A 21,565-nucleotide genomic window follows, 5' to 3' on the forward strand; every position below is an offset into this window, starting at 1 on the left:
TTTCGTTTAGTTTGCCTCTCGGTGATTCAGAAGTAGGAGGCGAAGCCGAAGCCGAAGCCGAAGCCGAAGCAAAGGTTTCGAAAACCATATTGGGCACTCTTCGATACTTATTGCGTAGCAAGCACAGGCAAGTCACCGACGGCTGTTTTGTACCGGAAGAAGCACGTACCACATTACGCACGCACCAGAAGAGATCCGTTCCAAGCGCACGTCAATTGTAATAATTAGGAAGCTTAATAGCTGCCGTAGGGCACAGGCATTTGCTGTCGGCTTCCCTCAATTTTCAAGAGGGCTCCATTGAATTCAATTAACCTATTTTTCCAACGGAGCAGCTCTGTAGCAGTTGTTCAGGAGTCACCGTTATACAATTTGAGGGAGGTATTATATGCTACAGACGCCATTGCCTTCCTGTACTTCAATCTTTGATCTTTATGTCAAAAAATCTGGAGAGCTCACCTGGCCATTCCCAGCTGTACAATAAGTGAAGCTACTCACTGGTTTCCGATTTCTCCATTTGAATGTTGGGAGGGAACCAGTCTTAACCACTCCAACTGCTCACACTAATTTAAAAACAAAAAGAGTCGTCTGAAATTTTACCAAACTGTTTTATTCTAAACAGAAATTTTGTGTACAATATTTTGTTGCCATTTTAACTTTTTGGTTAAAAAAAGAAAGAAAAAATGAGTATAAGGTATAGATGTCAACTGAATTAGATATCTTTCTTTGCAAATCCGTTGTTTCTTGGAGTAGTAATATGGCGGACAAGTGACTTCTAGCAGCCAATCAGCTATTCAGATTTTTATAGAGATCGGTCGTAGTTATGAGCGAGTGAGGGCGCTCTTAACGACACCGTTTTGGGTACAAAAACTTCACAGAAGACAATAGGCAATACACGAAAAGAGAAAGATGTAAACCAAATTTAGAGAGATGTAAAGATGAAAAGAAATAAAGAAGGGAAAGAAAGAATCATAAATACGAAGCACCAAGGAAGCATTTCTTGTTAGAATGTCTGATCTCTCTTCTCCGAGTCAAAAGTTCATAAAATGATCTCATCCAGCCCCGGCCCCGGATGTGATTTGTTACGATATTATTAGCAACAATGTAGTCTCGCCACACACATATAAGGAAATGGGCTAGGGGAAATTAAAAGTGATATCATTTTTATCCCTAGTGTTACTCATAGCACTGTTGGGGAGATAAATTCACAAGAGTGGGTGTGAGTTGAGAAGGATGCATATATCCTTTTCCTTTTCAAAAGATAAATCTGAATTACAAATTAATTTATATATCACACATCAGTGACCTTTTAATTTCCCATTTTAGAAAGCGTGTATCCTTCCTCCTGAGAAAGTGTATTTTGTACGATTAGCTGATTTGTCGGTAGAGTCAGATACAATTAATGAAGATGGAAAGTGTGATTTCGGCAAGTTCCGTAGTGAAGAAAATCCTTTGGGAAGCCTTTGGCAAATCCAACAGTTTTTAAGCATTAAGTAACATTTACCGACAGCAAACAATGGTGTAATGTCAGCCAACAATACAACAAAGGAATTTTCAATGTTGGCTACTTTTGGCAGTGCTCATTTTTAATGTTGAACAGCTCTTTAGCACAGAGTTCGGACGTATGAACGCGGTAATCGTGATCTCCTGGGATTTTTTTGCCAAGTCCTCGAGGGACGAGCCATCGCTCATTTCTCGCAGAAGTCTGTAACTCTCCCTTGCTCGACTTTCCTGGTAGGACGATGCCTATTCATAACATCCATTTCCCTTAGTAAAAACATCACCCCTCCCCCCTTAACAAGTACACTACGACCCCTGACGACATGACTCATGTAGGCCTAAACGAATGATGCCTCTTTTTTCTCTCGAGGTCAAGAAAAGTTTAAGGTTTGTTTCCCTTTTCTATGCACCTTTCGTGATATCAAAGCTACATCAGCAAATTCTGCAATTACTGGGGATTAGGCAACGAAGCTGTGCCCTTTTTAAAGGCTGGTTGGGTGTTGAGAGGGCGCGTTTGCTGACGAATTGGTGACCCGGGCTTGCGCTTCCGAACGCCGGCTGACGAAAGTGTGAAAAACCCGCCCAGAGAGCCTCAGGCAAAATAAAGTTATTCCAATCGCGTCATACCCAAGAAAGGGTGAAAACTGCAACTACCCAAAAATGGGTTATTCTTTACCCAATTGTTTGGGTTACAATTTCTGTTAAATTTAACCCAACTTTTGGTCATATAGGCCTAAGACTAAATTAAATTTGGTCTTGAAAGGCCACAAATTTTGCTTGAATTTAACAGAAATTATAACCAAAACAATGTTAACCCAGGCAATTTTTCAGTGAAGGATAATTTGCTTTTCATGCATTTTTTTTCGTTTCTAATAATAACACCACTCAAAATCCAAAGAAGAATGGTCAAACCCTAACCTGTTGAAGATTCAGCTCAGTGGATATTACACTTTTCAAGAAAACAGTGAAAAACCGTGCTTCTTGCTAATGATCAAACTTTTGATAATTAAACACGACTTCGTCAACAGTACTCTTTAACCTATCTCAAAAATTAGTCAATTTTGACTGATCGTATGAGAAAACTCCTACATTTCTTGATTTCTTCTAAATGACAGCAAGCCAGACGGAATGGGGTGTTTAAAACCAGTAGGACCTACGATCTTTAATCCAAGTTAGCTTTTAAAATAATAATTCGGTAAGTTACTTTCAGGCTGAATACACATGATCTTTATCCCTTTAAGGTTAAAAAGAAAATCGTAGAACTAAAAGCAAGCATGACAGGTGTCTTGTTGGGAAATAAGAAGGTTTCACTCAGAAATACCCGAGGGGCCCGAGCTATATCGAACATGTCCGAGAGTCGACGAAAACGTATTCGGGAAAATTTCGGGCTTCATCACGTGCCTTGGCGCTCACCTGACCCAAGATTCGTCAGGATAGTCAGATTCGTTTGGTCTGAGAACCAGACTTCATGCGGATTGAACAACAACCCTTCTCCACATCCATGCCATGTATAGCCCGCACCGAACCGTAAATATAAGAACATCGAAACTTTCATACGACAAACTTCAGGAAGTTACTGCATGGTGGCAGCTGCTTCGCAAGGGAAAACATGGCTCAGCAACACCAACCAAGAATGTCATTGGGTGAAACTAATTGCGTTTGATTGGTGCCCGGCTAAAATTAGCATCGCAAAATTGCTGAGCAATCTGTTCATCACGTGCTTATGCAATTAGGCTATGGTCTTATCATTGGTGATTTTTGTATTCACAAAACACGTCTACTTCAACGAAATACCAGTCATGCCCAAATGGTTGCACAATTCAATATGCACATTGTTTATGCTGCTCTATGCCTTAAAGGCGTATAGAATCATTTGCATTTATCCTAAAAGTAACCTACCGAATTATTATCAAAAAGCTCACTTGGTTTAAAGATCGAACTGGTACTAAACACCCCGTGAAATTATTCCGTCTGGCTTGCTGTCATTTAGAAGAAATCAAGAAATGTAGGTGATTTCCAACAATCAGTCAATTGACTGATTTTAAAAAAAAACAGAGAGCTATGGACGAAATCGTGTTTCGTGATCAAAAGGTTGTGCATGGTTTTTCACACTTTCTCGAAATATGTTTTCTTGAATATGAGGAACAAGTCATCCAACTTCTTTTTAAAATATAAATGTCGATTTTGGTATGCTTTCCTTTGCAAGTTCTTCTCGATTCATCGAAGTGGGAAAACGTCCTATCGTGCATGTGTCATTGTATTTAATGGGTATTCATCAGTTCTTAGAACGGTAAATGATCAGTGGTGGACAGCTGAATTTTGTGATCTTAATATTAAAATAGACGTATAACCTGGGAATAGGGTATGCAAATTACGTGAAATTGTTACAGTTATACTAGTCAATAAAGTGTTCTTTATGCCTGTATTGTTGGTATGAAACGGAGCGAGTTACATATTTTTTTAAAAATATGTTTTCTGATTAGGTCACGTTCCTTTTGACTCACCCTGTGCATGTACGCCGATAGAGGGCAAAACCCTTTTATTAAGAACACACAATACGCTATTCCTTCTCCACACTCTGACTCACTCGTCCCTTGATCCTTCCGATCAAATCCCATCGAAAACATTACGACCAAGCCCTCAAGCCTCCATAGGACACCCCATCTGCGATGTATTATGACACAAACCATGCCTACGAGTGTCTGCAACACAGCCGTGTTTTCTCATGAATCCGCAACGGGAGGAAACGCGAGATTTTCCCCCCTCAAAGGAAACGGAGATGTAGCTCCCAACCCCTCCTCCCCGGAAACTTGATATGAGAATGTTTCTTTGTTAACTGGCGGTTTCCTTTCTCTCTCTCGTTTTTTTCCCGCCCAAAGTCTGGCCGATATTGTCAAGAGATATACATCTCAAGAGGGCCACTCGGTATAATAGTCCATTCAGACGGCAGAGAACATAAAGAGGAAGGGTTTAAATGGTGACAGACTTGTCCCGATCGGGGAAAAAATCTTTATTTTTGAAGGAATGGTTTGAGGGGAAAGGGAAAGTGAGTAAACCTTTCGAAGGAACTTGTAGATGGAGACCATACGGCGAAGCACATGGCTTAACATGTGTCTTCATGTTCTCTGATGTGATAACATCATTATGCGAAGTGACTGGGACTATAGTACATCTGCACGAATCATGCGTTTTGGAGATTCAAAAACTCGATACCGGTTCAACTTCTAGAATACTGACTTATAATGATTCATATAATCAGTAACAGTGAATGGTCTATTTTACCTTCCAATCCTCACTGTGAGTCAGTATGTTTATGCATAATAGGTGCGCAATGGCCAAATGTTAGTTTTGCAAACCCTGCATTGGTTTTAACCGGAAAGGGGGAAATGCACGTGCATGCCAATTTGAACGAATTACTGCCGGTTACATGCCTGTTCAACCGATACAGCGCCGGTTACATGCCTTTTCAACCGTTACAGCGCCGGTTACATGACGGTTTAACCGACACAGCGCCGGTTACATGCCTGTTCAACCGATACAGCGCCGGTTACATGCCTTTTCAACCGATACAGCGCCGGTTACATGCCTGTTCAACCGATACAGCGCCGGGTACATGCCTGGTCAACCTCCACAGTGCCGGTTACGTGCCGATTCAACTGATACAGCGTTGGTTATGGTTAAACCGACACAGCGCCGGTTACATGCCGATTCAACCGACGAAGTGCCGGTTACACAATATGCCGGTACATCTGACGTAAAAGCTGGTAACATCCCAGTTTAAACGAAACTGCACCGTGTACAATATGGCCAGTTCCAAAAAACAAAAAACATGTACAAGGTTAAGAGACTACAAGCAATGTTCATGCAACAGTCGTCGGATTATTATCCCCACACTTTTTTTTTAAGCAGCCGGTCTGCAACCTATTTCTGCTCATCCCGTCCTGTACCCTTCATCACCTGTTTCGAGTTCATCACCTGTTTTTGTTTTTCAAACGAACATTTCTGTTTGAATAATGTCCCCTCGTTTATTATCGCGGTGATGGAGGGGCTTTTAATGAGCGAGTCGGAATTCCGCGTCAGACCGATGAAGGTTCAGGAGTTAATTGGGGGAAGATCGAGCCTTATCAACGGGAAAGCGTCCCACCGTAAAGAGGAGCAATTTTCGACAAGCTCTAAAAAGTGGCGCATGGTCGTAAAGTTAACTTCGATGCTAATTGTCGAAAACATAGGTTGGGCCTACTCTTATCAGGAGACGTCTACGTAATGCGCCGTTAAAGGGCAGTTATAAAGTTGTTTTCTTGGTAGTAGTACGGAATCATATTCCTTGAAAGGCATCTGTAGTTTTACAAAGATCTAGTTAATTTTTAACACACCTACCATTCTAGGGGGTTTTACATCCCCTTCCGACACGGTTTTTGATAAAGCAGATTTCAATATTCATGAGCAAAACAGTGATTGTCATCTGATTAGGGTAGCCAGCGTGATGGAAATGTTCAATGATGAATATTCATCAAACGAATTTACATACAATGTTGACCACAGATACAACGCCTCCAACTACGAAAGCTCTTGAAAAAAGTCTTTTGTCCCACATTTTTTTCCCCGCAAAATTTATTTACAATTAAGCAACACACTTTTATTTGTTTGCAATTCAAAATGGACAAAAATGACAGGACATCAATTGGTCATGTAATTAAATATCACGAAAAAGTTAATGAAAAATTAGGCATATCCAAATAAGCGTTTATAAATACCCTTTATCCATGGCCAATGGCTTTAAGATAATACAAAAATAATCCATTTTAAGGCCAACCTGTTTATTACTCCAAGAAATAACAGACAATGTTTTCACCGCTCTCCGAATGATGAATCTTCTGAACACCTGCAAAGGAACAGGTTTTATGGGGAGTTTCCTGGATGGCACATTTACCGAGCAGGACTACTTCATTAGCGCCTCGGACGGCGAGGGGTCGGCAAGGACCGGACGGCTTCCTCTACTTGCAGCGTCACGCTAGAATGTCTGCCAGAGTATGTGAAATTAGGTATGGTGAAAAAGTGTGAAGGTGACATACCTCTGAATTTAACATTAAAACATGCTTTATTTTCCATGGCTCAAAACATCATGCAAACGGGAAATACTTTGCTTAATTAAAATCTTTTTGAAATTGCACAAAACATCTATCCCCAATGTCTAAGCCTTTTCCGGACGCTTGAGGGAGCTGTTGCTAATCTTGAGTATGTAATGTGCATTAGTAAAACTGTCTTGGGCCAAATATTGTGGGGAGTGTGGCCCAGTTGTTTTGGTTTGTTGCTCATGATCAGATGTCAGGGGTTCAAATCATGCTGCTGGTCTTATTATGTTGGGTCCTTGGGCAAGCCACTTCACCCCCACTTGCCTCCACCCAGGAGTATTAATGAGTACCGGCATTAGCTGGGGAGTAACCTGGAATAGACTGGCATTCCATCCAGGGGGAGTAGAAATATTCTCAGTCGTTTCATGCTACTGAAACCGCGCCAGAGATAAACGCCGGCCTGATGGGCCTCATTGGCTCGTGACAGACTTTACTTTGAAGATTCCAAAAAAGTCCCGCTCTACTCTCCACGCAGCACGCTGCAGCCTTCCTTAAGTAATTAGCCAAGGTTTGCCATTAATCTTGATGTGATCCGGGGAACAGAGTTCCGAGGAAAATTCGGTCATTTTGTCATCAGCGGCGCTGGCTAGGATGATGGACGGGGCCCGCACGCGTACCTCCCCCGACCAAAACACGGTCAACATTATATTTCTCGTGAATGTCGCATTTGGTAATGATGACAGATTTTGCAGGCAATTGCAACCGAGAGATGATGAACATCCTGTTGAGAGAGTTATGTCATGAACAATTGCGACAACTTATGTCTTCAACAGCTGGGTTTTTGCAAAAACATCTTAATTAAGATCGAGTATCTGATGTATGCTTATTTAAAGGGCGCCCTCCCGAATGTGTGACCGTCCCTCGGACGATCCAAGCTGTCGAAAGTTTCAGACGAGTTAAAATTGCCACTGGCAATGATAACTTCGTTCACTTCCAAAATTCAGAAGAAAAAACTACTGATACAGCTGTCGAATGTGTTGAACCACACACCACATTATTAAATCTTAATTTACCATTTTTCATTTCGCAATGCCATTTCTTTGAAGGTGATATTTCCACAAGATAATCACCAATAGGCTAAATGTAGATCTAAATTCCAGCAAGTTTTGGGGAAAACGGGCTTTACTACAAATTTTATCAAAATATCTTGACGGTCCAAGCTCGCGGTTCTTTTCAGAGACAAGACCCTCAGAAAACCTGCAAGTGCACTGAACACAAAACTCAATCACAAAAGGGGCATGCAAATCACGATTTATTCGGTAGGCGATTTTGAAACTAACATTTTCTGCGGCTTGCATGTAACCCGTGGAGTTCTCGTTACGAGTAATGAAGGGAACAGTCTAGCTGTGGAGAATAGAAGCACAGCTTTTATACGACAAATCCCCGATCCAATACCGTTTTGGCGCGAACATGCTCTGTATTGAACGAAACACGTGGTGCCCCCACCAAAAACAAATCACATATAGGCCTACGTAGTGTTGGTCATTGTGTTTATACCACAATCTCAAGAATTCTTTTGAGATATCTAGGGGGATGTGTTAGGTAACAACAGTAGTCTAGGGTGTGTATAGGGTATAGTGAGATTTTTTTGGGGGGGGGTGAAAGATAATTTTTTTAGGGTTTGGTTTGGTTGAGATTTCGTATAATGTGATTTTTTTATGTGGTACAAACTTTGCCGGAGGGCAAACAATGAAAACATGAATACTTTGTCAACACAGAAAAACTTTAAAATAAATAACACGAACAAGATGGCTTTTTTCTTTGTAAAAACAACTTTACTACAAAAGATTCACGAAACTGACACGATCGGCAAGCTCCAATCGCCAATTCGCAGCCCTCCACAACGAGGGCGTAAATAAATGTACAAAATTCTTGGTCAGAATTTTCCAAGAAAAAATGCATAGTTTCAAATAATGTCGTCAAGAATGAGGTAATTAATATAAACATTTGTATTGCCTAGACGGGCTTCTACAGCCCATGCATAGTTGTTTCAAATATTTGAATTGTTCAAAGTTGCATAACATTTTCCCTAGCTGACTTAGCCAGGAACTATGACAAACACTTCTAAAAATAGATTCAAAAACATTTTCCAGAAATATATTTTATGGAAATCTATAGTTTAAAATATACTATTATCATGATGGAGTTGGGGAAAAAAGTTAAGTATGAGATATATATACATGCGTACAGGTTTTCTATAACGATTTAAGGCACTGATTTTAAAATATTATATCAGACGACAATAGGGCCGATGACGCGAATCTTACTTGGGAACATATTTTGTGCAACTTTCTACTCCCCTTAAAAGTATACAAACTATCTGACATCTCTTTTCGGTTAATTTTACTGAAAAGTGAATTTTTTTTACATTTAAAATTTTCCATGTTTTTTTTTTGACAAATGAGGGCGCTGTTGCTGTGATGTCATTTCAGGAAGGCACTGTTCACTTTAGGTTTTTGGTTCAAATTGTGGACCCGAAATTAGGTCATTGATAACATTTGTGAGAAAAGTTTGCTCATTGGCTTACTGTTAATGTCATGTACTGAAACAACAAATCACCAACAAAAACACTTTGAAAAAGCTGTAACATTGATGTTTCTGCCTGAAATGACATCACACGTTTCATGAATATGGAAACTCCATGAGCATAAAAACACATAAGGCACCAAAATACCCTTAAAAACGGCAAAGTGAAAACTGAAAATAACTTTAAATGGGACACAAAGGTACATTTTCAAGGATTGCATTTAAAAAGATTACTTAACATGCACCCTTTAAATAAAAAGAATAATTTCAGCATCCCCTCACGAAAATTCTTCTTTTTCTTCCTTTCAATAAATTAATAAACTGGCATGGTATCAGAATTTCAAATAAAAACACAAACATTTCGTGAAAGGGATATCCTAAATGCCACAGGTTGCACATTGCTAAATACATTGTTCACTTTGTCATTGCCACTCGAATATTACAGTAATGGTGGCAGCCTAGCTATTGTGGTATAATTAACAATGGACCGTTCCAGTAAGCTCCGCCCAGTGCGCACGTGGGCAAATTAACACGTGCTCCTCTCCAATGCCACGCTGCATTGTCCTTCCGCGCGCATCATACGCGCGTGCACGCATGTCGGACTTTAGCGCACGCACGTCGGACATAAATCACGGCTGTGATTGGTCAGAACACCATGGGGCGGTGCTTACTGGATCGGTCCATTGTCGACTGCTGTGGTGTGGGATATGGCGTTTTTAACCCCCGAGGGGCGCATGCGCCCAACTCAGTGTAAATGTATAAAGTAAACAGTCATTTTTTTTACAGACTGGACAAGTGGCGGTTTTAGACCAATGAAACAATATCACATGATATAGCAATGCGGTTTTGTACATTCTCATCATAAGGTCAATGTGTGGCTTTATGTGATATGTATAATTTGCATAAATGTGGCAAACCAGCGTGGTCTTTAATTTTTAATATGAAATAAGTGTAAAAAATATAATTTCCGTGGTATCAAAAATTTAGCAGGCACGTCTTTGCTGAATTACCTGAGCTTTTGGGGGTTTATAAATCCACACAATTTATGTAATTGGAGTTGTCCAACTTTTAAGGTAGTGCCAGTATCAGAACTCCAGTGGTACCACTTATGATAATTTATGTTTTAAATAATGAAAGGTTTGCGGAAACAACATGTGCGAATAATTTCTCAACTAAGAGAATGGTTATGAAAAGAACCAGAGGTATAAACTCCACGTTCCGGTCAGTATGCTCCGACAGTCTTCAGGAGAGAGCATACTGACCGGAACGTCGAGTTTATACCTCTGGTTCTTTTCAGAACCATTCTCTGAGTTGAGAAATTATTCGCACATGGTGTTTCCGCAAACCTTTCATTATTTAGTATCTCCACCATGCAAAGCCACAAATCTTACTTAATTTATGTTTTTCCTTTGAATCGTTGCAAGACACTTAGGTTCTCGTTCTCTTTTTCCCTTAAATTAAAATTATCTCAACGATAAACTCAAGGAAAAATAGTCAATGAAAAGGAGCAGCGACGACGTGGATTCGAACCAGGGATCTTTGTATCCATAGCTCATCTCGCTATCCACTAGGCTACTGTGTGGTAGCTCGACGACAATCGTTCTTAAAAATGCGTTAATGTAATGGTTTGACTAAATACAGTCGAGTCTCGTTAATACAAACTCGTTCGGACCTAGCCAAATTGTTTGTTATATCAGAATTTTGTATTAAGAGGAACATCAGTCCCATTCATTGTGCACATAAATGCACAGTCGGGACTAAGGCTTTATGTTTGTTATAACCAGAATTTTGTATTAACAGAGTTTGTACTAACGGGATTCGTAACAACAATGCTCTTGATATCATTGTTCTGTTCTCATGAATAAACATACTGGCCCATTGACGTAAGAATAAATGAGCATATAAAGTGGTACCACAGGGGCTGCGATACTGGAGCTACCAACTTTTAATCCGCGAGAGGCACATAAGAGACACAAGAACATGAAGAATACACAAAAACAGCACCATTGAAAACATACAAAAATAAAGAATTGGTGAACTTCATGCATAGTCCGTATCAAATGGGTAAAACAATGCACACATTTGAAAATAATGCTGGTTTATGTACGCGAACAACAATTCTAAAAAAGCACACTGAACGTTTCAACTACAAAAGCATTTCAATATGTAAATATGCAGCAAACACGTGGCCGATGGCTTTGGTAAATGATCACAAAATTACCTACTATAGATCTCATAATCACTTTTTTGTCTTTTTAAAATTTTCCCTAAGTTCAAAGTAACGGAGAAAAAGTCATACTTAAGGCCAAAAAACAATGTTTTTGGTTTCTGGTATGGAGCTTGCTCAAAAAGCGGTGCGGCGATGCGGCTTTTTTTTTTTACCGTTTTTTCTTCTTCAAATGTCAGCCGATGACTGCAAATGATGCCCGACTAAACATAGTGCAAATATATTGGAGTCCAGAGAGGCCACATAAAGCTTATTCTCGACCATAACCCAATCTAAAAACACGTTAAAATTGTGCAGCAGCAGGATTCCAGTCAAACCAGTGAGTTTGGCGGTTTTGAGACATCATCTTTCATTGAAAAAAACTTGCTCATGTTGCCGATGTGCATTGCTACGGCGACGCGCAGAGACTTTTTTTTTGGCCTAATCGTAAAAGCAGCGTTTGTATGCAGGAGTTGGAAGCGGATTAACTTTTGGCATTAACGATGCATTCCCTGTGATTATTTTCAAGTTTCATCAACAAAAATGTGTAACTTGTAACGGGCTTTGCAGCCAATCCATATATGATTGTTTTTTTTTCTTCGCAATATCACCGGTTGCAAATTTCGTTCATCTCTTGATGCCGTAATACGCCATCTGCTTCTCCAACCTGTCCTTGATGAAGTGATAAAACTCGTATTCGTAGTACATGAGATGTTTCATGATGGTCGTTGCTTCTTCCGACGGCTTCTCCTTGAATTTTGTCGTTGTTGAGCCATTCTTCAACACCTGTTTTTCATCTAAAATAAAGAAAACAAAACGTTACCATCAGGTTTGTTAGTTGGCCATTTTTTGAGACTTCGTAAAAATGCATTCAAATGGGACATCAGGTTTTATTCAAGTTCAATGTGAAAGAGGAGACATTTCTAAATAATTCAACTTTGAATATAATATTAATACCAGAGTCTTATATACCGCACGTATCTACCAAAAATTAGGTACTCAAGGCACTAGAAATAATGTCTATTTTTTTAGTTTATGAGAAATATGAGACCCATTATGTTGCCTTATGCATACATGTATATAGTCTGGCGCCATCCCATTCAGCAGTTAACAATTTATGAAATACATTCAGGGAACTCAACAAAAATGGCCAACTACGGCTTTACGTCCCATCCGAAGGACGAAGCAATAATGGTAAAGTGCCTTGCTCAAGAGCACAAGCACCATGTTCCCACGGTCAGGATTCGAACCCATGTAGTACCATGGCACACGAGTTGAACACCGTAACCATTGGACCACAGCCCCCACCAATATACAAAGCAGTAACATTGTTTTAAAGTTTAAGAACAATTAAGCAAATAAGTAATCAACTGGGAAAAAAGGAAATTCAGACGAAACTCAAAGATAATCTGACCTTTAGTGAAAAAAATCTGACTTTTGAGGGGAAGGAATCTTGTATGGAGCAACGTTCCAGCTTCTTTCTTGATATGTACTGCAGTGACCATGTGACGACGGGGCCGTTCGCGACAATGAGCAGGGTACGACAGATCATGTGACCACGGTCACATGACAGGCTTTGGCGTTTGCGCATCATTTTGGATTGTATACTATCGTTTGATGGCACTTGAAAAAGTCACTTTTCCCATTTATTTAAAATACAATATAAGGTGACAGATGTTAGTTTTGACAATGATTTCTTAACAACACTTTGTAAACTCAAGTTTCTTCACAAAATCTTCGTGATGAGTAACTTAATGTTCCAACATGAAATTGCAAATTCATAATCCAAAAATTATCAAGGGCTTGATTCGAACAGTATATAACATAAATCATGGTTAAGCAGCACAGTAAACATCTAAATAAGTTAAACCAGACAGTCCTGTTCAGGACTACCATTACTTCCAAAAGGAGAAATGACCATTGTTGCACAAAAATAAAAATAAAAAAGAACCAAATATAGATTAAACGTTAAAGAAAGTAACACTACCCTCGCCCCAAATCCATTACATTCCTAGCAAATGATATTGAAGACCGTGGACAGATTGAAAAATCGTCACTTAATTTCAATTGGCTCTAACTCAATAAATATTTACACGATTGGAAAGATTTTATCGTCGGTGAAAAGCTAATGAACTTTACTCCACATATGATTCGATATTTGCGAGGTATTTTTTTTAAAAGCTGTGAAAAAGAGGGCACTTTGAGGGTAATTTTTTTTAGGCACCCTGTAGGTTTAGGGGTGTGAATGGGCTAAAATAAGGCCATATGAAAAAAAATGGGCGACAGACCATTATCATGTTGCGGCCATCTTGATTTTTTTCAACATTCAAATCAATGTAACCAAAGCGAGGCTTGAAGGAAAAATAGTCTGGTTCCATTTTGCATAAAAAGCATTATCATTCAGTACTGTTATTGGATACAGGGAACATAACTGAAATGGTGGCGGCATGCTAAAGGGCTATGACTTGCGGTAACACACATGCCTATAGGAAATGGCTTCGGCTACTCCCATAGGCGCGGGTGTACTTTAGAGCCACAGTCACGTCATTCCAACGCTGCCCACTCTGGCTACGACTTACCTGGTTTCAACAGCAGTTGGACGGCTCCCGTGAAGTATTGGGGCAGGACTTTCTCAAAGACTCTGAAACTGTTCTCCATGTCTTCAAGGATTCCGACAGCTACGAAGTGTTTCTCTACGTTCTCCTTGGCTCGGTCCAAGGCCCACTGAGTTGGTTCTCTGTTGTTGGGGGGGGGGGGCAAGAATGATGGGGGAATAGACGGCAGAAAAAGTGAGTAAACCAAAAAGGGTTTGGGTGGAATTTGCCTCTTGTACATTTTTTTCTGATATCAACATACGATTGTTTCATTTATGCCGAGCTTTTAGTTTTTATAATAATCATAATAATAAAAATTTGGGAGGCTAATCATCTTTACTCGCAGCTGGTATGCTGAATTGCGAAGGACGCGGCTACAACGTGGTTGGGCTGCTGGCACGTACAGGCGCCTATGGCTGCCGGCCACATCGACCCATATATGACCACGGAGCACAGCCCGAGATTTTTCCGGAGGGAGGAAAACCGGAGGGCCAAGAGAAAAACCCTCGTGGCACAGGAGAGAACCAACGCACAACTGTACTCATACTCATACTTTTAAATTGATTACTTGCAGTGCTTTGAAACCAATTCTATAAAAAATTGGATGATAGAGTCAAACAATTCAAGTGATGTGCAGAATTTAAACAAAAATTAATTAATTAATCGTGTACAAGAAAATTTGTTTATTTACATTGTTCTTGACACAACACTAATACGCCGTAGAAGTGTGACGTCAAGCAGAGTCATCACCAACAGTAATGTGTCCAAATAATGTCTCGTCCGTCATTTTTACCATAGGATTTGGACAGACGATTTTGGTGAACATTTTCTAGTTTCTCAGAGATTTAGAATAAATAAGACTGGAAAAAGGTAACGTGCTTCGTAACTGACTACAGTTATCACTCAGAACGTGATGGATTCCGACATGTTTTTTTCTAACAGATGAAAAATTGATGAAAAAGTGGGTACCATGCGCATCGCTACGTAAGACCAGGTTTGTGTGGAAACATCACGTGACCTCAGCGGTGTATGACATAACCACTTCTACGTAGTAGACCCTTGTTTTGTCTCCAGACAAGAAACCTGAAAGTATCTTACCGGCATTTTTTCAGTTGACCACAGAAGAACGGAATGATGTAGATTATGCCAGAAGTAATGCACTCTTTGTGGCCGTTGACGATACAATCTGTAACAGACTACAGCAAACAAAACACACCAATATTGACAAAATATTATTCTATTCACGGGTCGGCCATATTGAATGGAAAGCAGGGAAAACATTTCATTTTTGGAACTTGCGAGTAAGAAATGAAAGCAATGAAATGTAGTTCATTACAAATTAACACCAGTCTGCTCTGATGAATAAGTTAAAACTTGTGATTAAACAAACCCTAATGTTTTAATAGCCACATTTCAGCAAAAAAATATTGGAAGTGTGGCTTAGAACGCACTTAAATTGTCTGGCACTATGTCATTCAACATTTTACAATTTATAAAAGAGATTAAAGGAACACGATCAAAAATGGTTTCCTTGGAGAATAAGACGCTTTTGCGTCATTCTCAAAGAGCTACGCAGCATCACAGAGCTGCGATGCAATCGTTAGTTATGATGAGTTTCATGAAATCCAGTGCCGGCCATGGAGAGAAACAATTGTAGTAAAGTGGCATGCTCAGGGACACAGAATCAATCCCCTGATTGGGATGAAATCTGCAATTTCAGACAATCAGATTAAATTTCACGATCCAAGCTGAGGTTCAAACACCCACTCTGTACCTAATTTGACCTATAGTGTCCTGAATTGCAGTAAAGTGGAATGCTTATGGACACCAAAACCATAATCCCCAAGCCGGGAGGACAACCCCACATTACAATACAATTTCTCACTTCAAGCACTCTGACAAAAACTCACTCTGTCTCTGGTCTCATTTGACCCCTTATATTTCCGGATGCTCCGCCCATCGCCGAAGCGTTTAAAGTAGTAATTCGACACAAATCGGGCCAGGGGATCCCTTATTATGTTGATGTACATCGGCTGCTTGGCGTTAAATCTATCAAGAAGAGAAAAGAAAAACAGAATGTGAGCAGATCCCACAAAGTCTTTTTTTACTCGCTCATTTTTCACGAGCCATTCAACAAAGACACCCACAAAATAGGGTATCCACAACATAGGGCTGGATAGCTCAGTTGGTAGAGCACCGGAACGTTAATCTGGAGGTCGCAGGTCCAAACATTGTTCCTGTCAATTTCTTTGGTTTAACTGATTGAACAGAAAAAGAACACAAAAATTGCACTCACTCAGTGAAGTCAACAAAATGAAGGTGCCGCTGAAAAAGGTAAGGCGTCTTCACTTTTTCCAAAATCCTCACGATACCACCCTGCATAGAAACGACAAAAAAGAGGGTCTTTCAAGAAAGTGTGGCCTGTTTCTATATTGCCAGGAAAAAAGCATGTGAAAAAAAATAAATGTATATTTTGGCACAATTGGGGGGAAAGTCACAAAAAAACATCAGGAATACATCCTTAATTATTCCCTTTTCAATTACAGTTTTGAATAAACGACAGATTTTATTTGAAGTGGTAAAAGTGATTGACCTAATTTTAGGGCTGTCCCAAATATACCAACATTTTTTAATATTTGATCATTAACCGAATATTTAAAATAGCGTTTTGCTGTTTTTGATTGCTCGAAAACCTAAAAAATACACACAGTATACATGTACACACAGGGTGCCACTTTTTTGGTCGACGTTAAGTTTTTGGGTGTACGGTGGTTCATCGCTCCTGTCCTTTTAGCTGGTTAAAGCCATGAGCAGACCGATACGTGCAATTTTTGACTGGAACAGCCTTTAATCACAAGCATGACAAGTCGGCCATATTAAATTGAAAGCGAGGTAAAATCTTCATTTTCTGAACTTGCAAACAGAAATGACAGTAATGAAATAAAGTTAATTACAAATAAATACCAGTCCGCTCTGACAAATATTTTAGAATTTGCGATTAAGTAAACGCTTATGTTTTAAGCCACATTTAAAATTTTTTTTAAAATGAGGCTTGGAAAGCATAAATAGTCTGGCACCATCCCATATAACAGTTTACAAGGCCTATTTAGACATACGTGATTTTGTCTCAACGACTACATGTATGTCGCGCGCCAAGGCAATGTCACACACACGCGTTTGAACGAACAAATATGCGATATGTTGCACGATGTTTGAAACCAGCCCAACAAGTCGCACGACTTTGTCGCGTAAATGTAAACGCGCTCATTGATCTGTGCGTATATATAGAAACGCGTAACATTATCGGGCGACAAAATCAAATAAAATTCAGGGAACACGATCAAAAATAGCTTCCTCCTGAATAAGGTCTATGGCTCGCAGTTGCAGCTGGCAGATTCCAATATCTGAATATTCGGTCAAACGTAGTTTCGAGTAATCAAGTACTAAATTATTCAGATATAGACAGCCCTAATTTCCACTCACCTGCCAGGATGTGCTAAGGTGGGTCTGATTGTACACCAGTGAAGAGATCAGGTGGAAGTTGTTCATGTCCGACAGTTTCTGCAGGATACTGATGACGGTCCGACTGCCGCATTTCCCGACGCGGTTGAAAATCAGAGCGTCCTCTTTCTGTGTGCGAAAGACTTTGAAAGATGATCATAGCAGCCTGCGTGGGGGGGGGGGGGGAGAGGGAGAAAATTTGGGGGGGGGGGTGAATCTGCAGCCTGTAAATGTACGTTATTCTGATGCCATGGCCTAGCAATTTTTAGCAGCAGCATAGCAGTTGAAAAGTTCAACAAATCATTATGTCTATCAATTAGTTAGTTGGTAGCAAACGTTGGCACTGTCTATGCTCCTACATATTTTGACCGATTTCAACCAAACTTTGTCAAAATGTACATGTACGTTATTCTGATGCCATGGCCTAGCCAGTTTTAGCTGCGGGATAGCAGTTAAAAGCTCAACCAATCATGATGTTTCTCCATTAGTTATTTAGTAACAAACGTTGACATGTGTCTATCGCTGCTACATATTTTGATTGATTTCAACCAAACTTTTAGTCAAAAATATCAGTAGCCCAGCCCCAACATGAAAAGTGTTTTAAGACTAGACAGCCCCGTCTTTATCAACCGTTTAAAACTGGTGATCACGTGACAGGCTCTCGACCAATAGGAATGGATACACTGTCTCAGGTATTTATGAATATTAATTATTAATATGCTTTAATTGAAATGAGCCAAAACATTGCATGTACATGTACTTAACACGAATGCCTCTTCTAACGCAGTAACAGGAGGGGGGGGGGGGCAAAATCGCCAAACACCGACCCCACCCCCGCCCCGGCAATCAGTCGGCTGAAAAAAATGGCTAGGAAAACATAATAAAAAAAGGGTCCCCAAAACAACATTACATATCACACATTACCTTCCATTCTCGATCGCCTTTCTGACGAAATGGCAGACGTGTCAACGCTTTGGGGTCTCGTTCGTTCCACTGATGGTCATTCCGTCTCGAAAAAGTTGGGGTATCAAGTGGAGATGGTACCATTTCCTTCCTTATCATGCCCTGAAGATAATTTTGTTGGTCGTCTTCGGGGTTCAGAACAATCCCTTTTGAAGGTACAGAGCCCCGCAACACATCAGATGGGGACGCGCGATTAGTCTGGCTCCTGGACGGAAGATTCATAACCCCTCTATGTTTCTCTGTTAGCGAGTCTAGTCTCTGCCTCTCTCCAATGATGTCGTTAGATGGTAACATTTTCCCTGGGGCAAAGTCCACGCCATCTGGCATGTTTTCTTCTTTGTCTGAGCCACCCAGAAGTTGCTGTGGTGGGGGCTGTTTTTCCGAGAGTATATCTGTAAAAAAAACAAAAAAAACAAGAACAATGAGTTTCTGTCCTATTTAGATGCACACCCGATGATCTTTAAAAAGTGGATTTGTTTTCCTCCTCACATAATTATTTTCAATTTATTTTTTTTTTTTACGGGAAAAACTACTTCATTCTGTATTTAGGCGTCTGCAACCCTCTGAAAAGGGCTTATGAAATTATTGTCTGGCAGCTCATAATTCAATTTTTTGGTGAATAAATAATTCAATATCTAAACGTCGATAGATCTGTTTTTAATCAATGTCTCATTCAAAAGTGAATATGTTTTATACTTCTAGATAAACAGCAATTGAAAAAAACAAATCTGATTTCTACTTCACTCACCCTTGTTTTTCCTCCTGCCATCTCGGGAGCGGAGCCAAGAATCCCCCGTATTCTTACGAGACTCCTCCCATGAATTGACCACTTGCTCGCGGGGATGGTAGGCCTGCGCGAAAACCCTGTGTCCGACCCACTGTCCGGTCACGTGGACAAGTACCAACGTCATGGCTGTCGCGATGACGAGCAGCGCGACTAGGACCGACTTACGCGACGGTACCGGTAGTCTGTTCAAGCAGCTGTGTTCCTCGTGGTCTGTCATGGTCTATTCTCGTTCTCTGCGCAGGTCTGTAGTTCATACACAGAAGAAGTTGCCCGTACGGTGCGGCCCTGTATGTAAAGAAAAGATTGCTGATAAATGTAAAAACATTTTACAGAGGTCCTACTAAACTGCGTCAACAAGCGTCAACAAGCGTCAACAAGCCTCAACGGTCGTCAACAAGCATCAACAAATTTTGTATATGCTTTTGAACATTAAAAGAAGCCTTATATGGTAGAAAAAGCGTGAAATGTACGACGAGTTTGTCGAGTTTGGGGTGGCCACCATTTTGTTTACGTGAAGCTAGCCGTACTAGGCATGCGTGAAGTGTACATTGCCTTCCAAACAAGATGGCGGCCAACACTAATCGACAAACTCGTCGTACATTTCGCGTTAAAAAAAACAAGTTTTTAAATAATTTTAACTTTAATTGATGCAGAAGATGGTCTTTATTGCTTTTTCTACCATATAAAGCTACTTTTAATGTTCAAATGCATATACAAAATTTGTTAATGCTTGTTGACGACCCTTGACACTTGTTGACGCAGTTTAGTAGGACCCTTTTACAGCATGTACCATACAAATTCTACCCAAACACACAATGTCAATCTTAGCACCACTTTTTCACTGTAAAAGCTCAGTGATGGTCAATCTTTGCAAATATGTTGAAAAAATGAGTGAGTTTTGTTTATTGACAAATTATTCGTTTACTTTTCTGCATTTATTTATTCTTCATTGTCTTTTTTCTTAGCAGAAAGCATACAGTGCCTATATATTTCCAAGGTTTCATAATTTTTTTTATGATGAATAATTTATACTGCCCTGTGCATTTAACCACACGTTGTCAGATATTTTCTCATAAAACTGGTTTTAATATCACACGTCATGTTTTTTAATGTATACTTCTGCCCTTTTTATTGTAAACATAATTACTTATTGATAAATGCTTTTAAAGTATAGCTTTGTTCTAACAACCAGATGTGGCTAGCACTGCTCCAAGCCCATCTGGAAGTAGTGTCCTATATTGTTGTCGTTTGTGATGGCTGAATAATAATAATTATAATAAATAATAATAATATTTTTTTTCCCAACTAAAAAACTTGTTTCACTATTTCCAAAGCACATAGGCCTACTCCAAATAACTTTAGTCATTTTGTAGTTCCGGACTGTTTCTAGTTCCGGATTGCTTCAAATAAAAACCAACCTACTTTTGAATTGGTCTCCAATATTATTTTTTCAGACGAAGTGCATTTTTGAAAAGGAAAATTTAAGCTTCTTGACACACAACGATCTAGCCTATTCGATAAAATCTGTAGAAAAGGAATTTTGGCCAGATTTCCGAATCGCACTTTGACATGTTTGGACGGTTCGTAGTAAATCACGGGAGCCGCGAATCGACAATGAATTTTCTCCTCGGTACATCACTCAGACGATGTGATTTCGTTTTGTTCGTACTCTAAGTCTATAACTCAACAGTCGTATACTATAATCCATAAACTCTTGCATTGCATGTATCATGTTTGCTGAATCAAAATTTATTAAGGGAACAAATGTTGCAACCCGACGCCACTTCCTAACAAAAGTAACTAACAAAATTGGAAATGTATCTCACTCAGTCATGACAGTCCCAGATTCATGTCTTATCATTTTTGCAATGAATGGCCTTCATTGTGAAGATAATATGAAGAAAAAAGTGTGCCACCCATATGAGGTTCGCTGACTCGGCACAATGAAGAATAAATGGAGGAATTCCTCCACAAACCATAAACAAACAAACTACAAAGCAACCTTCACAAACAAAGAGGCAAAACAAATCTCTTCTCCCGTAAAGTTCCCATCAAAAGATGCCCCCCAAATTTTCTCCCATTGTTCTTACCACTCATGGCCAACGTGACGGTTGTTTGCCACACTCAAATCACGACGAATCCGCGGCCATTTCTTGACAAAAGTCCTCAAAACCAGCCACGTCTCCGTCTTGAACTTCACAAACTTGTCGAAACTTTCACTTAGTTTGGTGTTCGACTACAACTTAAAATCCATACAGCAAAAGGCGGCACTGCGGCAAAGCGCAGCATATTAGGGTCGCAAATCTCCTTTAAATGCATGGTTTTTATTTGCAACTGGGCTTGAAGAAATAGACTTGTT

The 21,565-nt window shown here is 39.9% G+C and overlaps 1 protein-coding gene across 1 annotated transcript; it reads right to left on the minus strand.

Moving 5' to 3' along the window:
• Positions 1–11,648: 11,648 nt before the first annotated feature.
• On the minus strand, positions 11,649–21,518 carry LOC119730632 (uronyl 2-sulfotransferase-like). The gene is made up of 9 exons (XM_038203619.1): positions 21,297–21,518; positions 19,168–19,491; positions 18,374–18,811; positions 17,439–17,599; positions 16,252–16,331; positions 15,866–16,004; positions 15,054–15,151; positions 13,941–14,098; positions 11,649–12,158 (listed from the first exon to the last, which is right to left on the minus strand). Exons 2-9 carry the CDS (start codon positions 19,421–19,423, stop codon positions 11,989–11,991), a joined length of 1,500 nt encoding a protein of 499 aa, XP_038059547.1. The 5' UTR covers positions 19,424–19,491; positions 21,297–21,518; the 3' UTR covers positions 11,649–11,988.
• Between the last annotated feature and the right edge of the window lie 47 nt (positions 21,519–21,565).

This window comes from Patiria miniata, unplaced genomic scaffold (genome assembly GCF_015706575.1).
Source record: "Patiria miniata isolate m_02_andy unplaced genomic scaffold, ASM1570657v1 HiC_scaffold_22, whole genome shotgun sequence".
Classification (NCBI taxonomy): domain Eukaryota; kingdom Metazoa; phylum Echinodermata; class Asteroidea; order Valvatida; family Asterinidae; genus Patiria; species Patiria miniata.

Coding starts and splice junctions, on each gene's coding strand:
- LOC119730632 (XM_038203619.1), bottom strand. CDS start 19,423: ATGACAGACCACGAGGAACACAGCTGCTTGAACAGACTACCGGTACCG. Junction 16,332..17,438: donor ACCTTAGCACATCCTGGCAG/GTGAGTGGAAAT, acceptor GTTTCTATGCAG/GGTGGTATCGTGAGGATTTT. Junction 12,159..13,940: donor CCAACTGCTGTTGAAACCAG/GTAAGTCGTAGC, acceptor TCTTTATTTTAG/ATGAAAAACAGGTGTTGAAG.